This window comes from Chelonia mydas, chromosome 1 (assembly GCF_015237465.2).
Source record: "Chelonia mydas isolate rCheMyd1 chromosome 1, rCheMyd1.pri.v2, whole genome shotgun sequence".
Classification (NCBI taxonomy): domain Eukaryota; kingdom Metazoa; phylum Chordata; order Testudines; family Cheloniidae; genus Chelonia; species Chelonia mydas.
Window position 1 is genome coordinate 283,522,639 of NC_057849.1, and position 22,376 is coordinate 283,545,014.

General features: G+C 36.6%; 1 protein-coding gene across 10 annotated transcripts in view; it reads right to left on the bottom strand.

Annotated features, from left to right (window-relative positions):
* CPSF6 (cleavage and polyadenylation specific factor 6) overlaps window positions 1–22,376 on the bottom strand; it is a 92,040-nt gene that overhangs the window by 19,530 nt on the left and 50,134 nt on the right. For 3 of the 10 annotated variants that reach the window (XM_037886827.2, XM_037886788.2, XM_037886843.2), the window contains 2 exons: window positions 17,922–18,116; window positions 3,634–17,777 (listed from right to left, as the gene is read on the bottom strand). In XM_037886827.2, coding sequence (XP_037742755.1) covers window positions 17,927–18,116 — 190 coding nt within the window. In that variant the 3' untranslated portion in view covers window positions 3,634–17,777; window positions 17,922–17,926. Of the gene's footprint in view, window positions 1–3,633; window positions 17,778–17,892; window positions 18,117–22,376 lie in introns of those variants that run through there. The other 7 variants (XR_006291388.1, XR_006291389.1, XR_006291387.1 and 4 more) reach the window with 4 other exon arrangements.

Genomic DNA, 22,376 nt, shown 5'->3' on the forward strand with positions numbered 1-22,376 from the left:
AGCCAACATGGGTTTGAGCACCCCTGGGTCTAATCCTCTTGTAAGCAGCGATCAAATACTTATCAATGTTTGTTACTTTATGGATATAGTAACTGTTTATTAATTAAGCTTTTAGACATGTTTAGCACAACTGTATACCATTCAGCCTTTAGATTAAATAAAGGAATGTATGGTTAAATTGGTACAGTGATATCCTAGTAATAATTCCAACTGTGAGATTCAGTACAGAAATGTAAAAGTTAAATTTCTTCATGTCCAGCAAAGCTTTAATTAATCAGAAAACAAGGAGCTTTCTCTCTCAATTCTGCTTTTGCCTGAAAGGCCCTCAATTCCCTCTGGAACAGCTTTTTAAGGGGAGCAGTGGGGGCAAAAACCTAACTGGCTTCAAGACTGAGCTTGATAAATTTATGAAGCAGATGGTATGATGAGACTGTCTACTATGGTAGATAGCCGATCTGCGACTGCAAGCAGCAGTATCTCCAATGGCCGGTGATGGAACACTAGATGGAGAAGGCTCTGAGTTACTAGAGAATTCTTTCCCAGGTGTCTATCTGGTGAGTCTTGCCCACATGCTCAGGGTCCAAATGATTGTTATATCTGGGGTCGGGAAGGAATTTTGCCCCAGGTCAGTTTAATAGAGACCCTGGGTTTGTTTTGGGGTTTTTTTTGCCTTCCTCAGCAGCATGGGGATAGGTCACTTGCAGATTTAAACTAGTGTAAATGGTGGATTCTCTGTAACTTGAAGTCTTTAAATCATGATTTGAGGACTTCAGTAACTCAATCAGAGGTCAGGGGTCTATTACATGAGTGGGCGGGGGAGGTTCCATGGCCTGCAACGTGCAGAAAGTCAGACTAAATGATCAAGATGGTCCTAGCTGACCTCATAGTCTGAGTAAGTCCACCATGTGGCAGCATCAGAGAAATATCTGCATTTTAGTTACAGAAGCCAAGTGGGTGGCAGCCTAGAGCTGCTGACGGTATTATTCTGCCTTTAACTGTGAAATTAACAGATTCTGAACTACATTAGTTATGTGAGGGGTCAAGCCTGAAGTTTTAATCTTACAGCAGCCATGCAACAGCTGCCTTCTGTCCCATGCCAAACCTTAAAGCCCTGTCTGCGCACCATCGAAAAAAGACCCAAGGAAACTACAGGGCTCCTCCCTTCCCTGTTTAAAGTATTATTTGGAATCTCTCTCTATCCAGTTCATCCTTTGTTCTTAATCTCATTACACACAAGCAGAAGATATCAGTACTATCAATTCCTGATTGCAAATGTGATTATACAGCAATTCATGTGAACTTCATTCCACAGTACTCTATGCATGACAATGCTGATGGTTAAATATGCATGGTTTAAACCAGGGGTGTCAAACTTATTCTGTGGTGAGGGCCATTTACCCTTTTGGTTGGATTCCATAGATTAGAGAAATAAATTGGGTGAAGTAGCATCTTTTATTGGACCAACTTCTATTGGTGAGAGACAAGCTTTTGAGCCACACACAGCTCTTCTTCACAGACCCAGGAAATAAAATTTCTCAGCCAGCCACATTGCTGAGGCACACATTTTTAGTACTGCCTCAGGGAAAACTCCCTCTCATTGGCTGCTTTCCCCACTTGCCTTCCACCTAGGAAAGAGTAGCCAAATCAGGATAGCTGCAGAGGTAGCGCTGCTCTCCCTCTCCACAGGAGCTCACATCAAGCTCATGGCAGGAGGGAGCAAAAAGAGCCCAGCAACTCAGGGCAGCTGCTCCACTTCCTCCTCCTCTGCTCGTCAGCAATGGGAGGGATGTATTCTTTCCCTGCTTCCCCCTCCCTCCCTGCAATACTGGTCTAGAAGGGGGAGAATGGATACCTGCTGCAGCCCCCTTACCCACTCCAAAAATAGACCAGAGAGGGAAGAACCCCAGAAGCTGCAGAGACAAGGCTGGGACCAGGGGCAGAACTGATGGCAGGGTTGGGGGACAGGATTGGTTTAAATGGGAGAGAATTAACTGTTGGGCAGGAGGATAGGAGATGTGGGGTGAAGAGATCCTCCCTCACACAGCACTCAAAGCAGCTCTCTTCCCCAAGGCTGAGCTGCTTAGAGCAGCAGGAAGAGGCAAGAGGAAGTGAGAGGCAATTGCTCTTCTGGGCCTGGTGCTGCATGGCTCAACAGTGGCAACAAGTGGGGAAGGAATCTCCTGTTTGAGATGTGGTGAGAGCTCAGTTGACTGTGACCAGTCAGGTACAATCTTGCTCCTCCCAGGCTCTGGCCCTTTTGAAGTGTGAAGTGATTCTGCAGGATGGATGCCTTAGAGGAGGAGGGAGCTGCAGACGGGAGGAAAAGATCTTCTGGGCCTTATGTTTGATACCTCTGGTTTAAACTAATTGTTTCTCTAGATGCAGCTTAGGAGGAGAAACATCCTCCTTGAACTGCTTGCCTCCCATTGGATTCTCTTATATAAATCCGACAGAAGTAGCACAAGCCTACTCCTAGCAGAGCTAGCTTGAATGTTTCAATCTGGCTTTTGCGACCAGATGACCCATTATACTTGGACCTCTGCAGTCAGAAGGGTTATGTTCATTCATTTCATTATGACATATGTGGAGCTGTAAGCATGAATAAGTTAAGTAACTCATGTGTTTCTGAATGTTTCTTTCCTGTACATGGCATCACAGTATTGCCAACCTCAGGCATTCAATCAGAACAAAACAAAAAAAAACCTTGGAGCGCATTTTATTTGCCTTCTGAGCCTTTGGGGTACATTCAGGTCACATTTTTAACCTTTTCTCTGCAACCATGAGAGCTGGAATTTGTTTTTTCTAAACTAAAGCTGAGATTCTCACATATGACTGCAGAAGATGGGGTTTTAAGAAAAAATACCAGGTATCATGAGACTAAAAATAAAATTATGAAAGTTGGCAATGCTGCAAAGTGCAACTTTGGGACAGTGCTATATTAATTGAACCATGTCAAACATCACTTTCAGAGCAACCACTGCAAGCAACAGACTCAATCTCAATTTTAATAACAGCTTTACTGTCCAACAGCAAAAACTATACACAGGGAACAGCAATTCTTCCCCTTTCAATCTTTCCTGGGTTGATAAACTGGTGAACAGATCCTCAGCATTACAAAGGATAGGGTTTCATTTGTTTAGAGTACGCCAGGTAGCAGAGATTTTTGCTCCAAACTACAGTATATGGCACACAAATTTTTGCTTTTGAATAATGTACGCTAATTTAAGAAAGAAAATGAACACACTGACAAAGATTTGCATAGCTTGCTTTGAAGTTCTCCTTTCTTCATCATCTGAAACACAGTGAACCACAGGTTTTTTAAATGGTGAGAAAATGGGTGCCTTCCAGTATTAGAAATTACCAATATCAAATTGTCCTACTTAGGCTAATGAATGTTTCTCTCACTTTTCTTCTTCCAAAGTTGAGCAGAAAAGTGTTTGCTATTTTAAAAATAAGATGACAAAATTAAAAGGGCAACTGTTGGCCAAGGAATAAAAATATTTCTAGACAAGAATTTCGTCAATTTCCACACACAATATTACCGTTTATATTGTCTGAATCTCTCAGCTGGATAGAATCTGACATGCGGAATGCTGTAAGAACGTTAGACGAAATAAAAATGACACACAAAGGTTTTTTTTTTTTAAATAAAAATTGAATTTTATTTCTTCATTACAAGGTAAACTAGCATTGCAGTTTAAGACCAACAAAAAGGTTGGACAGCAAATTGCTAAATAGTCTTCTAAAGGCTGGAAGAAAGGTAATTAAAAAAGAAAACCAGTGAAAAATGAAAATTAATGCAGAATTCTAAGCATAACATGAAAAAGGAATGAGTCTTAAAGTTAATTTAGAATCCTAGGTGCCTTAATTGAAAATGTATTCAGAAATGCACCTTACCTTGCTGAGAAATCTAGGTCTCCAGAAACTCAATACCTTATGACACTCTTTGGCCTGCTGGTATTAGGAAGCTGTTACTATTCATAAAAACCCTTTTTGAGTCAGGCATTCATACAGATACTAGATCAGTTTACAATCTGCAATGTAATAATTCTGCATTTCTATTAATACAAAAACTTTCAAGGTCACACTTTAAAATTATGTCTTGAACAACTGCACCTTTGAGTAGAATGGAGATCAGGGGAGAAGAACAGTACAGGAAGACCATATAAGGCTGAAGGAGTCATCAGTGCTAGTTACCCTTTGTAAATTTCCCAAAAAGGAATTTATTCTCCTTTCAAACACTTTTTTTTTCAAGACATCAATAATAGTAAGCAAACTGAATTTGACATCACTTGTACTCAGAATGCATACCCCTTATTTTCTCAGCTTTATAGCATGTCATGGGAATGTATATATTTAATAACACAACATGTGGCAACAATATGAACAGTTCAAAATCTTCTTTACACAAAATACACTAAACAAGGGGCTGTGGTGTCAACAAGCTCTATTAATTGGTTATATTACAATTCTATTAATGATGAATTCTATAAATTTAAGATTATTCTATTTTACCATCATGTTTGGTTGGGAAATTTCAAATTAAATTTCTCCTTATTTCAATGAGATAAACTATAAATTTGACTACCTTAAGGTTAGCACCTGTAACAAAACTAGTTATGTTTCAGAAGATGGGTAGAAAAACTTTAAAACATAGTTGGATCTACACCAGAACACAAATATCCACACTTAATAACTCGGGGTAAGGAAAGGACTCAAACCTCCAAATTTCAACTGGCCTCAAAGGTTCAAAACCTAGAGGGGCCCTTTATCATGTCTGATCCAACACAGGAAAAATCCTGAGAGAACATATGACCATGGATATTTCCATAAAAAAAACAGACTTAGCTTTCGTTCAGCCTCTAAGCAGAGCCTAAAATGATCTGGATCTAAGATGACCCTTTAGACCATCCCTATTTTAAAAAAAGAGGGCCTTTTATCAATATTGTAAACATTATAGCATCTTTAATCTGGAACTTTTCACCACGAGTTATCCCACTGTAAAAAAAACAACCCACTAAATTGTAGGAGACTAAAGGTTCTGAATAATGCACATTCAGTCTTGCCTTGTATGCTAAAATCATTTCACTACACTAAAAGACATATAGTATCACCCACTACCTGAATAATTTTGATCATCCTAAAAATTAATGCTGTTTCTTTCCAAAGTCAAAAGACATGTATTATGAGGAATGCTGCCTGCTACAGGAAAATCTGTATATTCTGATCACTACTTTTCTTCTATGAGAATATGAAGTTTTTATTTCTGAATTTCAGTGCAAAGGAATTTAGGGTCTTAAGTCTTTCAAGTGTAAATGAAATATTAAACATACATTTTTTTATATAATGCTATATGACACAGTGTACCTTAACTAGCATAAAGCCAGGGTTTTAAGGCCATAACCTAGTTTACACAAAACAGTGATAAAAAATTTATGCAAGGGGCCTAAGATTCCACAAATAAAATTAGCATAAAAAAGTCAGTAAATTGTACATTGACAGAAGTATGAGTAAGGAAAGGAAAAAAGAAATAAGGTATTTCTAAAAAGAATGCCATGTATTTTTACTAGAAACACAAATGACAAATATACACATTTAAATTAACCACATGCAGCTAGGGAAAACATTTACAAGGACTTGGGTATGCAACTAAGCATAATCACATTGAAAAAAATACAGCATTAAAAAAAACCTACAAACCTCAATACTCAAGAAACTAAATCAGAATATCCACTCATAATCAAGTTAAAGCCTAAATTTAATAATGTATCTTTTGTCTTACACATACAAATGCAATAGCCATTTGAGAGCCGAATTATATGTAATTTTAAAAAAAATTGACATATGCCTGTCTTGTGTAATACAATCTGAATTTAGGTTATTGGCACATTAAAGAACAGAAAGGGAATGAGAACAAAAGGTGCATGTTTCCCCAATATATTCCACTGTTTTTCGGTCTGTAAAAACACCTTTTTCAAAAGCAGACTAACTTTCTTAGCTAACCTGACTATAATCTTATTTTTGTTGCTTTAAAAAAAAATCCATTATTTCAGGTAACTGTTTAATCCTTTGGACAAGAGCCATATGACGTTAATTTAAAACGCTACTTATGAATGCCCACATACAAAATAGGAAGTACTTCCTAACAGACTATTTTGTCCTTTCACAAACAGAAGCAGATTAAATACAATTGGATACCAAAGAATGCTTCAATAGCAATCAATGCATCATCCAGGTGCAACATCACCTGCTGGTAAACTAACAAATTGACATCTGAGAGAGCAAAGAACATTTTCAGTACTGCTTAATAAACTGACGCATGATACAAATTCCACTGCAGATCTAATTACACACATGAAACGTAAAAGGGGACATATTCCTTTTTGGTGTCTGTAAGGGTTTTTGGATTATTTTTATATACACATGATCTTTTCACTTTAAACCAAAACAGATTTTATAAAAGTAAACCCACAATGAAAAGATAATCCATCTAATCACAAGACACATCAGAGCACTATCTAACCACTCAAACTATATACATATTGAGACTAGATAGAAATTAGGGGCCTCATCTATTATGACCTCACCAACAAGCCAGACAGATTTCTATTAGAAGTTTAACTCTTATGTTGGATATTTTGGTATCTCCATTGCTATCAATGGATGTCTCTACAGAAGGATGAGAAACGGAAAGAAATGATACCTAATGTGGAAAGAGTAACAGTATCATTCATCAGTTTCAAATAACTAAATTGAGCAAATCTTGGTTCCTGCTTAATTTTTTTTTAATTTTAGTCATGAAATTAAAAAATACTTCTTTTCTGGGTTTAAGCTTTCTAGCCATGTGGATACATTACTTACCTGCTGCCCCTTCGGTATTAGCTATTTCCCATTAATAGGTATATGCAGGTTATTTCTTTCCTTAAACGTATTACAAGTAACAGTAAACAAACAATGTTTGTCAAGAAAGCTAAGAAGTTACATCAAAACTAGTTAAAACCAACACCTATTCACAAAAACAGGGAAAAGTCATGTGACTTGTTTGATACAATGTTCAGAATACAACGTTTTAAAAGTCAGTTTTCATTTTTAAACAGGGTTAAACATCTGAAATTCAAAAGCAAGTAGTTGGACAAACACCAATAATCCCATGCATGAGAACCTGAGGTACAGAATTTAAGCAATAAAAATGTGCAGAGGCATGTGGGCAAGTCCAATAGTATCAGCCTAGCTGCAGCAAATCTAGGGTGATGATGACAAAAATTAATTTAAGAGTCTCAGTGTTATGTAAAGCTTTTGCAGTCGCACAGGATAGAGACCCCAGTTCAATAAAGAACGTAAGCATGTGTTTTCCTGAACAGGATCTTAATACTTAACATAAAATTAAGTTATAAAACAAACCAATGATTTGTTTTAAAGATTACCTTTTGAAGCCACTGAGGTCTTGAAACTTAGCTTAAAACATTAAAACATGCCCTGCAAGCTATCTGTATAAGGAGAAGTAGAAAACTTCTCAGACTAATCTATTAAAGGGACTCAAAGTATATTTTAAAGAATGAACATCCACACCAGTCTGGAAAAGCAAACTGAAAATTTGCTCAGTGTTATACACACTTCCTATTGTTTTAATTTATATCCTTCATAAAATTTAGAACAAATTCTAGTTATTTGAAATTTGCTTTAATTCTTTAGTTCAAGCTCTGATATTAAAATTTTGAATTCCAACGTCCAGTAAATTGTTTTTAGACAAGTTTGCAAAACCTCATGACTAAATCTATTTCACTTTTTGTTAAGGCAGTAAAGCATTCTCCACCAGTGCACATGGGATGTACAAGCGTACCTTCCCCCCTTTACACAGATATGTGGATAAACCCCAGTGTTAAGAAAATACCAAGCCCACTGGAATCCATATTATCTGAAAAAATGGAAACACCATGACTGGTTTCATCGGTCACATTTTTCTAATATACAGCTATGTACAGATTGCCTATGGCCTTGGAAAAACCTAAACACACACAAGCATTATTAACACAAAACCGTAAACAACTGCAGCTGTATTTCAAAAAGGCCAGCATTTTCCCAACATTAACAGTTTAAATAAAACTAATGTAAACTGTAGCATCTTAGTCCAGCTGCATGTTGTAGGAGACAGTTTTCAGTTTACTAAAATCATCAACCTAGGATTTCCTCTCCCCAAAACAATGACAGACTATGTCAATCAAACTGCAGTTTTTACAATTTTACATGCCTTTCAGCAAATTCACAGGCCATCTATGTAAAAACTGCTAGAAAAGCAAATTATTAAAGCCTTTGTGTAATCACCTATTTGTATATCAAAATCAAGTGTGAAAGAGTGGCATTAATATTTTTAAGTCACTGAATGCAAGATCAGGTTGATGCATATGCAAAAACTCTATTGCAATGCTTTTTAAAGACAGTATAAATGTTTTCATAGAATCATTATCTTTAAATATTGCTGAACACAAGACTTTCCCTGAGGTGTAAACATCAAATAACTTGAACAGCTTTACACATCAGCCCCATTAAAGAGTTTATTACAACACTACATCTACTGTAATCAAAGTGGTGCTGTATACAGACATTATCATATGAACATTTTTAACAAGAACAAACTACTATAAAAACAAGGATTTACTTGACTTTTTTCCAATTGCTTGCACATTATAATTGCCAAATGTATATAACCAGTAATAAAGTTGCAAAAGCTAGAAGTTTTAAATCACACAGGTTTCCCTCAAATAAAACAGTTAAGCAACATAAAAAAGTAAAATAGCTACTGGTTACCATGTATGCAGATTTGCTTTATTCAGATCTATTCCTGTTCATTTTATCCATGAATCCTTACAGGCTCAGTTCAATCACAAGAAGCAAACCGCTGGATAAGCATCTTTCCATGAAGAATGTTTCTTGTCTTTGCAAGGTGTTCCTCTTCCTTCAGCTGTAATGTGTCAAAATTTGTGATGTAGATTTTGCTAGTCCCCATAATACACAGAAAAATGTTGGCTTAACTATACATACACAAGTCGTGCACCTACTTCACCATAATGTAATCTAACACAAATAAAAGATATTGAAGCAGCAGCTACTTGTTTGGCTGAGAATTCTCAAAGTGTACAATAATTGTTCTAGAAAATCTATTTTTAATAAATATGAATAGTTGTACAAGAAAGTTGAAAAAAATGCAGTTTACTTAAATACCAAACCACAAGAAACAAATAGCTACTGTTTCGGTGAATGATGGAAACATTTATATAGAACATTTCCTGAAGTATTCATACTGCAAGAGTCAGTAAGTACTTGGATGATGCTGCCAAAACCAGATTTGTTCTTTACATTTTTACCCACCCATTTACAGCAATTCTAAACTAGCTCTTTCACAATTAAATACTACACTAAATGTTTAATGAAGTGGGTGTTTTACAGATTAGTAATATATTTAACAGTGCACAATATTTTCTGCAATTTATCAGCTTGATGCCAATGTTACAAAATTTAGAAACTAACAAATTAATAGGGGCTCCGGATTTTTTTTTTTTTTTTTAAAAAGTACTGTCACAAAATTACAAAAACCCACTTTGTTTAAAAAAAAATACAATACAGATGAGAATTCAGGTTTCCCCACACAAAAACAAAACAAAAAACAAAACACCCTACGTCCTAGTTAGACTAAATTATTTCAGCAATCAATTTATCTAATAAAGGAACCAGAACAACCATTTAAATATAATTGTAGCGTTCACATAATACTTGGATGGTATAATTCCATTCACTGATGCTTCATTTAAAATTCCATTACAAAACACAACTAGATAACTGTACGTTATCAGTAGGTCACAATTTCCACATTCAACAACTTCATGAGAATTTAAATCAAGTTGCTTAGAAGAACCCAACAAATTAATTGGTCATTTTAAAAAAAACAGACATTTAGAGAAGCAATTTCATGAACACACACCAATGCACAGCTGTCATAAGGATTCTTGTACTACTAAAATGGTTCATGATAATTAGGAGACAAACTTGTGTTGGATGGATGATAATTAATTAGTTGTCCTTCCTTCCCCGACAATGACTGGTAGTGTTTGATTTTTAAAAACAAAAACAAAAAAAAATTATCTATACGCTACAGTCTGCATATAGCAGAATCACTGAAATTTGAACTAGTGCCTGGAAGACCTTTTCAAATCCATGAACTTTGCTATCAAGTGACAAATGTATTGACTAGTGACTTCCTTTGGGGATTCTCTCCTCCAAAAGAGAGCAGATCCCCACAGCTGCTTTTAAAACTTGATTTTTCAATAGCAAAAGTAGTACTAAAGTGTCACGTGCATGCAAAACGAACATTTGCAATTGAAAGCCAAGTTATTAATGCAAACAAGGGATCTCAATGTTTCAGAGGAGCAAATAAATAAATGACAGCTGCGAGACTGCATGTCAGAATTTGCTGCTCTTGCAGTACAATGCTATGCAGGAATAGTGGATCTTTCACAGCACTGCTACAGTGACAGTTAACAGATCCAAAAGCATAAATTTGATTTACAATACTAGCATAAAAAGTTTGAGCCCAATGGGAGAGTTTGCTAGATTTTCTAGAGTTCATAAAGAATCACAGGTACTTTTGAAGAACCTGTACAGGATCACCACTTTTTTATTTAGGGCACTATGCAGATTTTAAGAGACTGTCAAGATTATACTGAAGCTAAATTACAAATTACGAAACATAAAACACTAAAATTCCCAAAACTGTTATAAATTCTTGTTTAAAAAAAAAAAAACAACCGTCAACATATTCTGGCTAATTAGCAAACTTAGATTTAATACTTCCTACAGTAGGAAATAAATCTGTATGCATTAACATTTCAACATTCTACTTTGTAGAATAATGAAGTACAAAACAGCTTATAAATAGGGTAAAATGCAAAAGGTTACATATTGAAATTTCTTTTTTGTCGACGCCTTTTGGCAATACCACTTCTTTCCTTGTCTAAGAACTGCTTATTTCCATACCGCAAAGAGCTTTCCAGTGTTCCTGTTAATAAAAACTGATTTTTTTCCCTAACATTTTAAATATCTTAATCTCAAAAACTTTGCTCACCTCTTAAGGTATTATATATATATTTAAATTGCCAATGTTGGGTTTTTTTTGTTTTTCATATACAGAATAAGATATCTTCATTTTCTAATATACATTTTTTTAACGTGGATCAACAGGTCCTTTTTCATTTTTTTTTTCATTTTTTTTTGTGGAGCTTGCAGTAGCAGCTTGAAATATACACATATATTTTTAAAAACTTCTGCATGTCCACATAAGTATTTAACAGCTATGAAATGAAAGTCTGAGAACTTCTATCATTATACTTAAAAGGTTTTACGTGCATATGCCCTTTAAATAAATGCAATACCCTAAACAAACGTATCCATTTCAAGGAACAATTACAGTCTATCACAGTATATTCACATTTGGGGCGGGGAGGGGTGTGTGTGTAAAATACAGATTTATTCCACATACGAATAGTTCCTAACGTGTTCATGTACTGCAATAAAATTCTCCTTTTATCTTATTTTATACACACAAAAAAAAGTAAGTAATTACACAAAGGTCAAATCTTACAAAAATTCAGTTTCAAGGCTGAAATTCATTCTTCAACTCAACCTAGTGTCCACAGTATTAAATACCTCCCAAAAGTGAGCTTATATTTTCCAGTAACACTTACATGCGACAGGGTGAGCAGAGAACAGTTTCAACCATGACTCTAAATTCATTTGCTCTTCTGTATTTAAGCCAGAAGAAATTCTATGAATTCAGTTCTGTTTTTCATTAGTGTAAATGCTATTCTTTCACTACCCTTTTACATATGCTTCTTCACCTATTATTACTGTACTTACCTTACACCTTTGCTCAACCTTAATGTATACTTTAAGGTTAACACCAAAACCACCCCCACCCTACAAAAATAACTATTATGAAAGGAAAATATATTCCCAAACTCCAGTTTCATGTCACTATAAACCTTTTCTATTATCCCAGCTTGTCTGTTCTTTGAAAATAACTGGTAACTTAGTTCATAAATGTGTTCAGCAGAGAGATTTGCATTTTCTAACAAATTTGCCTAACAAATTAGATTTTTAATGTTGCAGTGTTTTACCTACAATAAAACAGACTACTAAAAATATGACAATATATTGAAATATATACCTTTTACAGAATACAGAAAATTTTCATAAGGTTTCATTAAAAAATAAAATGCAATTTCTCTCTTTGGAAAGAAGAAACTAGGTTGTAGTTTACAAATTAAAAAGCTGTTAGGCAAGTATCTTTCACATTCAGGTATGAGGAAGACACAGAAAGGCAGAGCAAACTGCCACAGAGAAACATAAAAAGGGAAATATATGTTGGATTTTTTAAACAAACAACTTAGTTCTCAAACCACAGTAAGCAAAAGGAAAAAACCTAACCCAATTTATTCATTCATTGAACAATACTGTATCCAGCCAACCCTCTGACAGTTTTCAAATGTAAAGCAGCCACCTTAAAGATACATTTCTTGTGGAACTGCTTCACAATGCAAATTTCAGTCATAGATATTGACTGTACAACTGAGTGAAAAAGAGAGAATGCAAGGTGTAGGGAAGATGGAAATATAATGAATCCCAGGCCCATTAGTAGTCAACATAAGACTGGCAGGAAAATTACAGTAATGTGTGCAGACAAAAAAGATATCAGATACCAATAGGATTAAGAAACAGTATACAAAATTATACATTTGAAAAGAGTTAAAAGGCAAGATTTTAGTTTTGCTTTTTTAAAAAAAAATCAAACATGGATTTTATCAGAGCATCCCCGAAGGAGATGATGAAAGCGCAGAAATTCTGCAAAGGCACTGTAAAACTTAAATGATAGACTACTCGCTTCCATAAAGCATTGAGGCAGTCGCAAATACAAAATAAATTTTATACAGCAAAAAAGGAAGAGCATACCACTGAGGTACAGCTGCTCTTTTACACTCTCTCCTCCAGAATGAGTTTCATGAATTCAACCAAATGTACAAAAAGCATGATACCTCTTATGAGAAATGCTAGCTCTACAAAAAAGGGCCTATTGATGTTCACAGAATAACAAAAAAAGAGAGAGACATAATATTGCACATTCTATAGCTGTTGCCATCTTTTTCAGTTTCCAAATTAACATCATGTTTCCCCAAGTACAATATTTTTTAAAATAAGAGTCTAGGTGTATCTGAGAAAAAATGGTAGCAATATCTCCAAAATTAACTAACTATCACTGAAACAATGCCAAAAAGCTTAGTACAGTTAGGCACTGAACAGTACTACTGTATTGTTTGAGATATGCTAATAGTTATTAGCTTTAATTTAAAAACTATCAATATGCAAAATAAAACATATTTCCATTAATTGCAAGTTCTCAAAAACAGGCTCATTTATCTGACATTTAACAAGTGAAGTGGTTGTCAGTCTTATGAGCATTCAACTTTATTTTCCATGGAAAACAGGAATCTACCTTTAACAATGTATTATCAAGTACAATATTCTTCTACAAACACAGAAAGGACAAGTTGTGTGATTTTTTATTTTTATGTAAGCGACACTAATACTCAAGATCAGCGGTTCTCAAACCGTCGGTCAGGACCCCAAAGTGGGTCGCAATCCCTTTTTAATGGGTCGCCAGGGCTGGCATTAGACTTGCTGGGGCCCAAGACCGAAGCCCAAGCCCCACCGCCCAGGGCCAAAGCCAAAGCCCAAGGGCTTCAGCCCTGGGTGATGGGGCTCACGTTACAGGCCCCCGCCTTGGGCTAAAACCTTTGGGCGTTGGCCTCCCTGCCTGTGGCGGTAGGCTCAGGCTTTGGTCCCCCTCCTGGGTCATGTAGTAACTTTTGTTGTCAGAAGGGGGCCGCGGTACGATGAAGTTTGAGAACCCCTGCTCAAGATTATTTTACCACAGATGGACACAAGTACTTTATTTTTGGACTGTATACTCCAGAAGTACACTAGAAGGAGTAAGGATTTTGCTTACAGTGGTATGAGAACAGGAAGAGAAATAAGTTATGAAAAATGGAGCACAAAGTCTACATACATATTGAATATTACAATGTTCGTGTACTTTTCCTCTTTGCAGTTCATTCCAAATTCAGTTTAATTGTGCAAAAAAAAATTATACAATTAGAAAACAGCTGTCCCAATAACAAAAACATAAAATGAAATAATGTGTAACATTCAGAAGTTATTAAAATCCAGACAGTGAGATTAAGATGGGACAGTAATAGCTGAAATACATAATTGAACCACCAGTTAAACTAAAACCTTTCTAAAAATCAGGGGCTAATGTTGATGAAGTTACATTACTTTTCTGTTTGTACATGTTCATTTTGGTGTTACTCCTCCTCTAAATCGGATTCCTCTGATTATTAACACATAGGTTCTTGATTTTCTAGAATATTACTTTACATCAGAAAGTTGTACTTTTTTTTTTAATCAACCACCGTTCTGCACTTTTACATTAATAATTATACCACTACTCTAGCAAAAGATACAGACTTCAGGAAAACATTCAAATTAAATAACTATTTGCCAAGATTACACTGGCAATGCACATAAGGACCAACTGCCCAACTGAAAGTGTATAAGTCAACTTGACAACTTAGTTTTTGATCACTAAATGTACAAACAGAAGTGTGAAAATTTGATATGGTACATTTGAGGTTTTTTTCAATAAAATTTTATAAAAACATTTATTAAATTATTCAAATTTAATCCAGCTATATGAATGCAAGTAGATACAAATGACAAAATGAGTAATAAAGAACTGATTAATGTTTCACAGCATACAAAACTTTACAATGAACTTTTAAAACCCTTCTAAGATGAGCATGTTTAACATTGTTAAAATATGCAAGTAGGGTATCACAGCACTACTAAATTTACATGGGAATAAAGAGAGGAAAATCACTGTCATTCATATTTTTTAGGCACAGAAACTCGCATTATCTGGTAAAACACTGGCATAAAGGGTGAAAAAATGTTCCTCTCAGTATTTCTATTATTTTAGAAGTGACTGGGAACCTTTGGTTACTGTTCATAAACAAATCTAATGTAACACCCCCACCCGCACGCCCCCCTCCCCCCCCCAAACTATGAAAACATATATCCTGGTGAAAATGAAACACACACCAAAAGATTACTGAAATTAAGTACTGTACAAAAACTACAAAAAGTAAGCCCTTCTTTAATAGGACAATAACAAGACAAACTGTTTACAAGTTATCTTTTAAAATACCAACTTCTCATTTGCATGTAGTTCACTAAATCTGTCCTTTAAATAAAGTTATTGCAGTTTATTTTCCTCTTCATTAAGGGGAATTTATCTACTCAACTCCTCTTAATCCTAATGGAAATCCTGGTGCACAACACACAAATTTAAAGGAGGTTGCATATGTAAAAATCCCACGTGTACTGAGTTGAATAAAACAATAATTCAGATAATCTCACACAGCATGCTTAAAATGTGTGAGCATATAAATAAATAAAACAAAACAGTGTTATGGTAAATACTAAATGCAACCATGTTTCCTCAGACACTTTGTGGGAGAAAATATATCTATACTTCGTACAGAAGTTCCACGATACAGACACCTCGTCTCAATACATGAAAATATAAAGCTTCAATAATCAAGTGCATCCAAAGTAATTTCCCACCTTAATTTTAATTTATGGAACTTCAAATTAACAGTATTTAATGACATTTACTCATCTTCCCCTGAAGAAGTGAAAGCCTTGGAAATGCAACGATCATTCAGCTCAACTGGGTTACCTCCTACACAATACTACCTACATGTAGCACTTAAATACAGCAGAACCTCAGAGTTAGGAACACCAGAGTTACAAACTGACCAGTTAACCTCACACTTTATTTGGAAACGGAAGTACCAGAGACAGCAGCAGAGGCCACACACACACAAAAAAAAAAAGCAGCAGCAGCAAATACAGTACAATATTGTGTTAAACGAAAACTACTAAAAAAATAAAGGGAAAGCAGCTTTTTTTTCTGCGTAGTAAAGTTTCAAAACTGTATTAACTCAATGTTCAGTTGTAAATTACTGGAAGAACCACCACAATGTTTTGTTCAGAGTTACGAACAACCTCCATTCCCAAGGTGTTCGTAACTCTGAGGTTCTACTGTACATTTAAAAACAAATTCGTGGTAACTAAGGAAAATCCGCTTTAATGAAAGAAACCACATTCAATCATGTAAATTTGAAACTTTTTGTTCTGACATTTTATGCTTAGCAAGCATGGTGAATAATTTTTCTACAATTCCAGGAATGTTTGTACTAAAATAGTACACAGTACAAAGTAAAACACTGGCCACTGTCACTTAAGCAATTAAGGTATATGACTGCCAACTTCACTTCAGCTGCCTCTTTTCAGCCTCTTTTACGCCTTTGATTCCCCTTCCATAGGCCATTACTGTATGGATCAGCTACTAAGGAATGCATGAACCAAGGACAATACATATTGTCCCAATATTAAGTGGGATCAGATGTTTTAAGGTCAGACTTCGGTCCCTAGTGCATAGAAATGCTACAAGCCATGCCAAGAAAAACTGACACTCACTTTAAGTGGCTGATAGAACGCCTTTTACTTAAGGCTTACTAAGATTTTCATGATTCTCAAAATAGTTTTGCTCCAACTATATTAATGTCTTTTGAATGAATTTCTATGACTAAATGCCATATTAAAACTTCATTTCTCAAATTTGTAAGGTAAATGTAAAAATAAAGTATTGTCAGGAGACATTTCTTCTGCGTGTGACTTTTAACATAGTATATTAAGGAACTGTTCTAAATACACAAGGACAGGAAAAGATTACGACTTCCAAATGACAGAGACAGAGAGGTTTTGGTTTCAATTGCCAAAATCAAGCAATTTCAGTTCAAGATCCTCAAACTGCGTATATAACTAAGTTACATATGCAATGACTATTTACACTGACATTTTTTCAGTGGCTAGCCAGAGTTCAAGTGTCTACCCAAAGTGCTACTCTACAGCTAATTACATGGTTGGTGGTGGGTTGTTTTTTTTTAAAATAACGTTTAATCCATAAAAAGGACTGTGTTTATCTGAAACATTTAGTGAGTGTAAAATAACCAAAAAAAGAACCCATTCCCGGTGTTGTACATTTGTTCACCAATCTTTAGATTATAGGCAGAAATTCTATCACCAATTTTGCAGCACAGAAAACCGAAAGGGGACACCACCTGAATTTAGTTCACGGACCAGGAAATATTAAGAGGTCAGATTTTATAACAAAGCCCTATATCCTCTTTCAGTTCTTACTTGAGCAAAACCTTTCATTGCAACCAACAGAAAATTCACCTGTGTAAAAACTTAGCTAGCTCTGTAGGACTTAGGCCTTCGGATTTTATATATGCAAGTACTGCCTACAATGAAATAATCACATTTTAAACATTTCTAAATCTTTAAATGACATTGCAAAATGTGATTAAGAGTTGTGGATATCTTAATCTTCAGAGTTTAGATAAGCAAAGAACATACTCCTTTTGATTAGTCTGATTTACTACTGCCTTTTCAGTAACATATTTAATCCTCCCATCCATAAAAACTGAGAAGATAAACACCACGCCACAGAAATTACATATTCATGCAATTAGGAAAAGAAAAAAACCCACATCAAGTCAAGATAGTTACCTGTCATTACTTACCAAAGTTCTCTTCAGATTCTACAAGAAGGAAAGGATTCAATACATACTGCTGGACCATACTTAAGTGTACACATTTACTGTATAAATAATCCCAAGGCCAAAGTAGTTACTGTTAATTCAAGTAACCATCAACCCTACACAACATAAAACTGAAATGCCCACCTTCTCTAACGATGGCGATACTCTCGTTCTCTGTCACGTTCTCGATCACGATCTCTGTCACGATCACGATGTCTCTCTCGTTCACGGCTTCTTTCCCGGTAATAGTCATCATGGCGATCTCTGCTCCGGGACTTGTGACGCCTGCTTTTTTCTCTTGACCTGCTGTGGTCCCTCTCTCTTGACCGTTCACGTCTTCTAAAAGAAATTACTTCATTAATTTTTACTCAAAATACACACACAACACCAGAAAATTAAGATGTGTTAAGCTCTGCCTGTTTAATAAAATGAAAATGCTCAAACAAGAATGTTGAGAACAAAACAAAACAAAAAGACATGTTTGTTTTGATACAGAGATGCATGTGCATATAGTGCACAGAGGGGGTGAATCTGTTTTTTTATTTCAAGCAGCCACCAAATACTTAATAGTGCAGACTTGGTATTCAGAGAATACCGAATATGTACCCTACTCCCACTCTTCCAAATTAACCCATTTCTTCGTCACTTTTGAGGATTCCAGCAGCAGACCCAGCACAATATTATCTATTTCCTCGTCTTACCATTTGAGAAGATACGCTAGTACTGGGGACTGAAAGGAGAAAGGAAGAGGTAGAGAAAACTGAGGAGACGATGACAAGACAGCTGCTCATGGGAATGCATCCAACCTAAAATGGCTGCTGCAACTGTGGCAGCCATTTTAGGTATTGAAAGTTTGTGGGGACAGTGGTATTGAATTTGACTATGAATATCAGTAAATTACACTATTAGTACAGTATCTGGACTGACTACAAACTGAATATCTGTCCAAACTCCATATGGAGTTAATTCTAGAAGAAATATGAATATCTCCAGTTAGTATTGAGTGAAGCCTGATGGACTTCAATCATAGAATCATAGACTTTAAGGTCAGAAGGGACCATTATGATTGTCCAGTCCGACCCCCTGCACAACGCAGGCCACAGAATCTCACCCACCCACTCCTGTAACAAACCCCTAACCTATGTCTGAGCTACTGAAGTCCTCAAATCATGGTTTAAAGACCATGGTGCAGAGAATCCTCCAACAAGTGACCCATGCCCCACGCTGCAGAGAAAGGCGAAAAACCCCAGGGCCTCTGCCAGTCTGCCCTGGAGGAAAAATTCCTTCCTGACCCCAAATATGGCGATCAGTTAAACCCTGAGCATATGGGCAAGACTAACCAGCCAGACACTACAGAGAATTCTTTCCTGGGTAACTCAGATCCCACCCCATCTAACATCCCAGCACAGGCCATTGGGCATCTCTACCGCTAATAGTTGAAGATCAATTAATTGCCAAAATTAGGCTATCCCATTGTATTGTCCCTTCCATGAACTTAACAAGCTTAGTCTTCAAGCCAGACGTGTCTTTGCCCCCACTGCTTCCCTTGGAAGGCTGTTCCAGAACTTTACTCCTCTGATGGTTAGAAACCTTCATCTAATTTCAAGTCTAAACTTCCTGACGGCCAGTTTATATCCATTTGTTCTTGTTCTTGTGTCCACAAATAATTCTTCTCCCTCCATGGTATTTATCCCTCTGATATATTTATAAAGAGCAATCGTATCTCCTCTCAGCTTTCTTTTGGTTAGGCTAAACAAGCCAAGCTCTTTGAGTCTCCTTTCATAAGACAGGTTTTTCCATTCCTTGGATCATCCTAGTAGTCCTTCTCTGTACCTATTTCAGTTTGAATTCATCTTTCTTAAACATGGGAGACCAGAACTGCCCACAGTATTCCAGGTGAGATCTCACCAGTGCCTTGTATAACGGTACTAACACCTCCTTATCTCTACTGGAAATACCTCGCCTGACGCATCCCAAGACCGCATTAGCTTTTTTCACGGCAGTATCACATTGGCGGCTCATAGTCATCCTGGGATCAACTAATACTCCGAGGTCTGTCTCCTCCTCTGTTACTTCAAAGTGATGCGTCCGTCCCCAGTTTATAACAAAAATTCTTATTAATCCCTAAATCCATGACCTTGCACTTTTCACTATTAAATTTCATCCTATTCCTATTACTCCAGTTTACAAGGTCATCCAGATCTTCCTGTATGATTTCCCAGTCCTTCTCTGTACTAGCAATACCTCCCAGCTTTGTGTCATCCACAAACTTTAGTAGCACATTCCCTCTTTTTGTGCCAAGGTCAGTAATAAAAAGATTAAATAAGATTGGTCCCCAAACCGATCCCTAAGGAACTCCACTAGTAACCTCCTTCCAACCTGACAGTTCACCTTTCAGTGTGACCCATTGTAGTCTCCCCTTTAACCAGTTCCTTATCCACCTTTCAATTTTCATACTGATCCCCATCTTTTCCAATTTCAATAATAATTCTCCATGTGGAACCGTATCAAATGCCTTACTGAAATCGAGGTAAATTAGATCCACTGCGTTTCCTTTGTCTAAAAAAATCTGTTACTTTCTCAAAGAAGGAGATCAGGTTGGTTTGGCACGATCTACCTTTTGTAAAATCATGTTGTATTTTGTCCCATTTACCATTGACCTCAATGTCCTTAACTTTCTCCTTCAAATTTTTTTCCAAGACCTTGCATACTACATATGTCAAACTAACAGGCCTGTAGTTACCTGGATCACTTTTTTTCCCCCGCTTTCTTAAAAATAGGAACTATGTTAGCAATTCTCCAGTCATATGGTACAACCCCTGAGTTTACAGATTCATTAAAAATTTTTGCTAATGGGCTTGCAATTTTATGTGCCAGTTCCTTCAATATTCTGGGATGAAGATTATCTGCCCTCCCCCCGGCCCTGAGTTAGTCCCATTAAGCTGTTCAAGTTTGGCTCCTACCTCGGACGTGGTAGTATCTACCTCCATAGCCTCCTTCTCATTTGTTGTCCTACATTATCCCTAAGCTCCTAACTAAAGATGGAGGAAAAGTATTTGTTTAGATATTGGGCCATGCCTCGATTATCCTTAACCTCCACTCCATTCTCAGTGTTTAGCAGTCCCACTTCTTTCTTTCTTTGTTTTCTTCTTATTTATATGGCTATAGAACCTTTTACTATTGGTTTTAATTCCCTTTGCAAGATCCAACTCAACATGGATTTTGGCCTCTCTCACTTCTGACCTCAATAAGGCAGCTTTCCTTGCAGATCCCTCCCATCTTCTGCTCCTTGCAGGCTTTCTGTTTTTTCTTAATCATCTCTCTGAGATGCTTGCTCATCCAACTTGGTCTACAACTCCTGCCTATGAATTTTTTCCCCTTTCTTGGGATGCAGGCTTCTGATAGTTTCTGCAACTTTGACTTGAAGTAATTCCAGGCCTCCTCCGCCTTTAGATCCACAAGTTCTTCAGTCCAATCCACTTCCCTAACTAATTTCCTTAATTTTTTAAAAAAGTTAACTCTCTTGAAATCAAAAACCCTCATCACAGATCTATTTTTGTTTATCCTTCCATTTAGTTTGAACTGAATTAGCTCATGATCGCTCCAACCAAGGTTCTCCCCTACAACCATTTCTTCTAAGAGGTCCTCACTACTCACCAAAACCAAATCTAAAATGGCATCCCCTCTTGTTGGTTCAGCAACTACTTGGTGAAGGAATCCATCAGCTATCGCATCCAGGAAAATCTGAGCCCTATTATCATTACTAGCACTTGTCCTCCAGTCTATATCTGGGAAGTTAAAGTCTCGCATGATCACACAATTCCCATTAGCATTTACTTCATTAAAAACATTAAAAAGGGCTCTATCCATATCCAGATTGGATCCCGGCGGTCTATAGCACACCCCAAGCACTACCCCAGGGGAGACTCTAGTAGCTTTCTTCCCAAATGTGATTTTTGCCCAGACACAGTGCCTTATCCATTCCATCACTTATTTCTTTACAGTCTACCTCATCATTGATATACAATGCTACTCCACCACCTTTGCCTTTATTTCGGTCTTTCCTAAAAAGCACATACCCCTCAATACCTGTAGTCCAGTCATGACTACTATTCCACCATGTTTCTGTTATCCCTATAATATCTGGTTTCACTTCCTGCACCATTAGCTCTAGTTCCTGCATTTTGTTACCTAGGCTCCTTGCATTGGTGTACAAACATCTTAATTTTTGCTGTTTGGCCTCGCTCACATTCTTTACCCGATTAGGCACAGACATTCTTCTGCCAGTATCACCTATTAGACTGGTATGTATACTACCCTTCCTCCTTATGTCCATTCTCCTACCCACAGCTGTATCCTTTCTTACTTCGTTTTCTTCCCTCTCAATGCTAAAATCCGGCGTGGAGATTACCTGGACATCTCCCCCAAATTCCTAGTTTAAAGCTCTTTTGATAAGTTGTGCCAGCCTCCATCCTAGAAGTCTATTTCCCTCCTTACTCAGGTGAAGTCCATCCCGAGAGAACAGTCCTCTGTCCATAAATGCCTCCTAGTGGCCATACATCCCAAAGCCCTCCTTATAGCACCACTGCCTGAGCCATC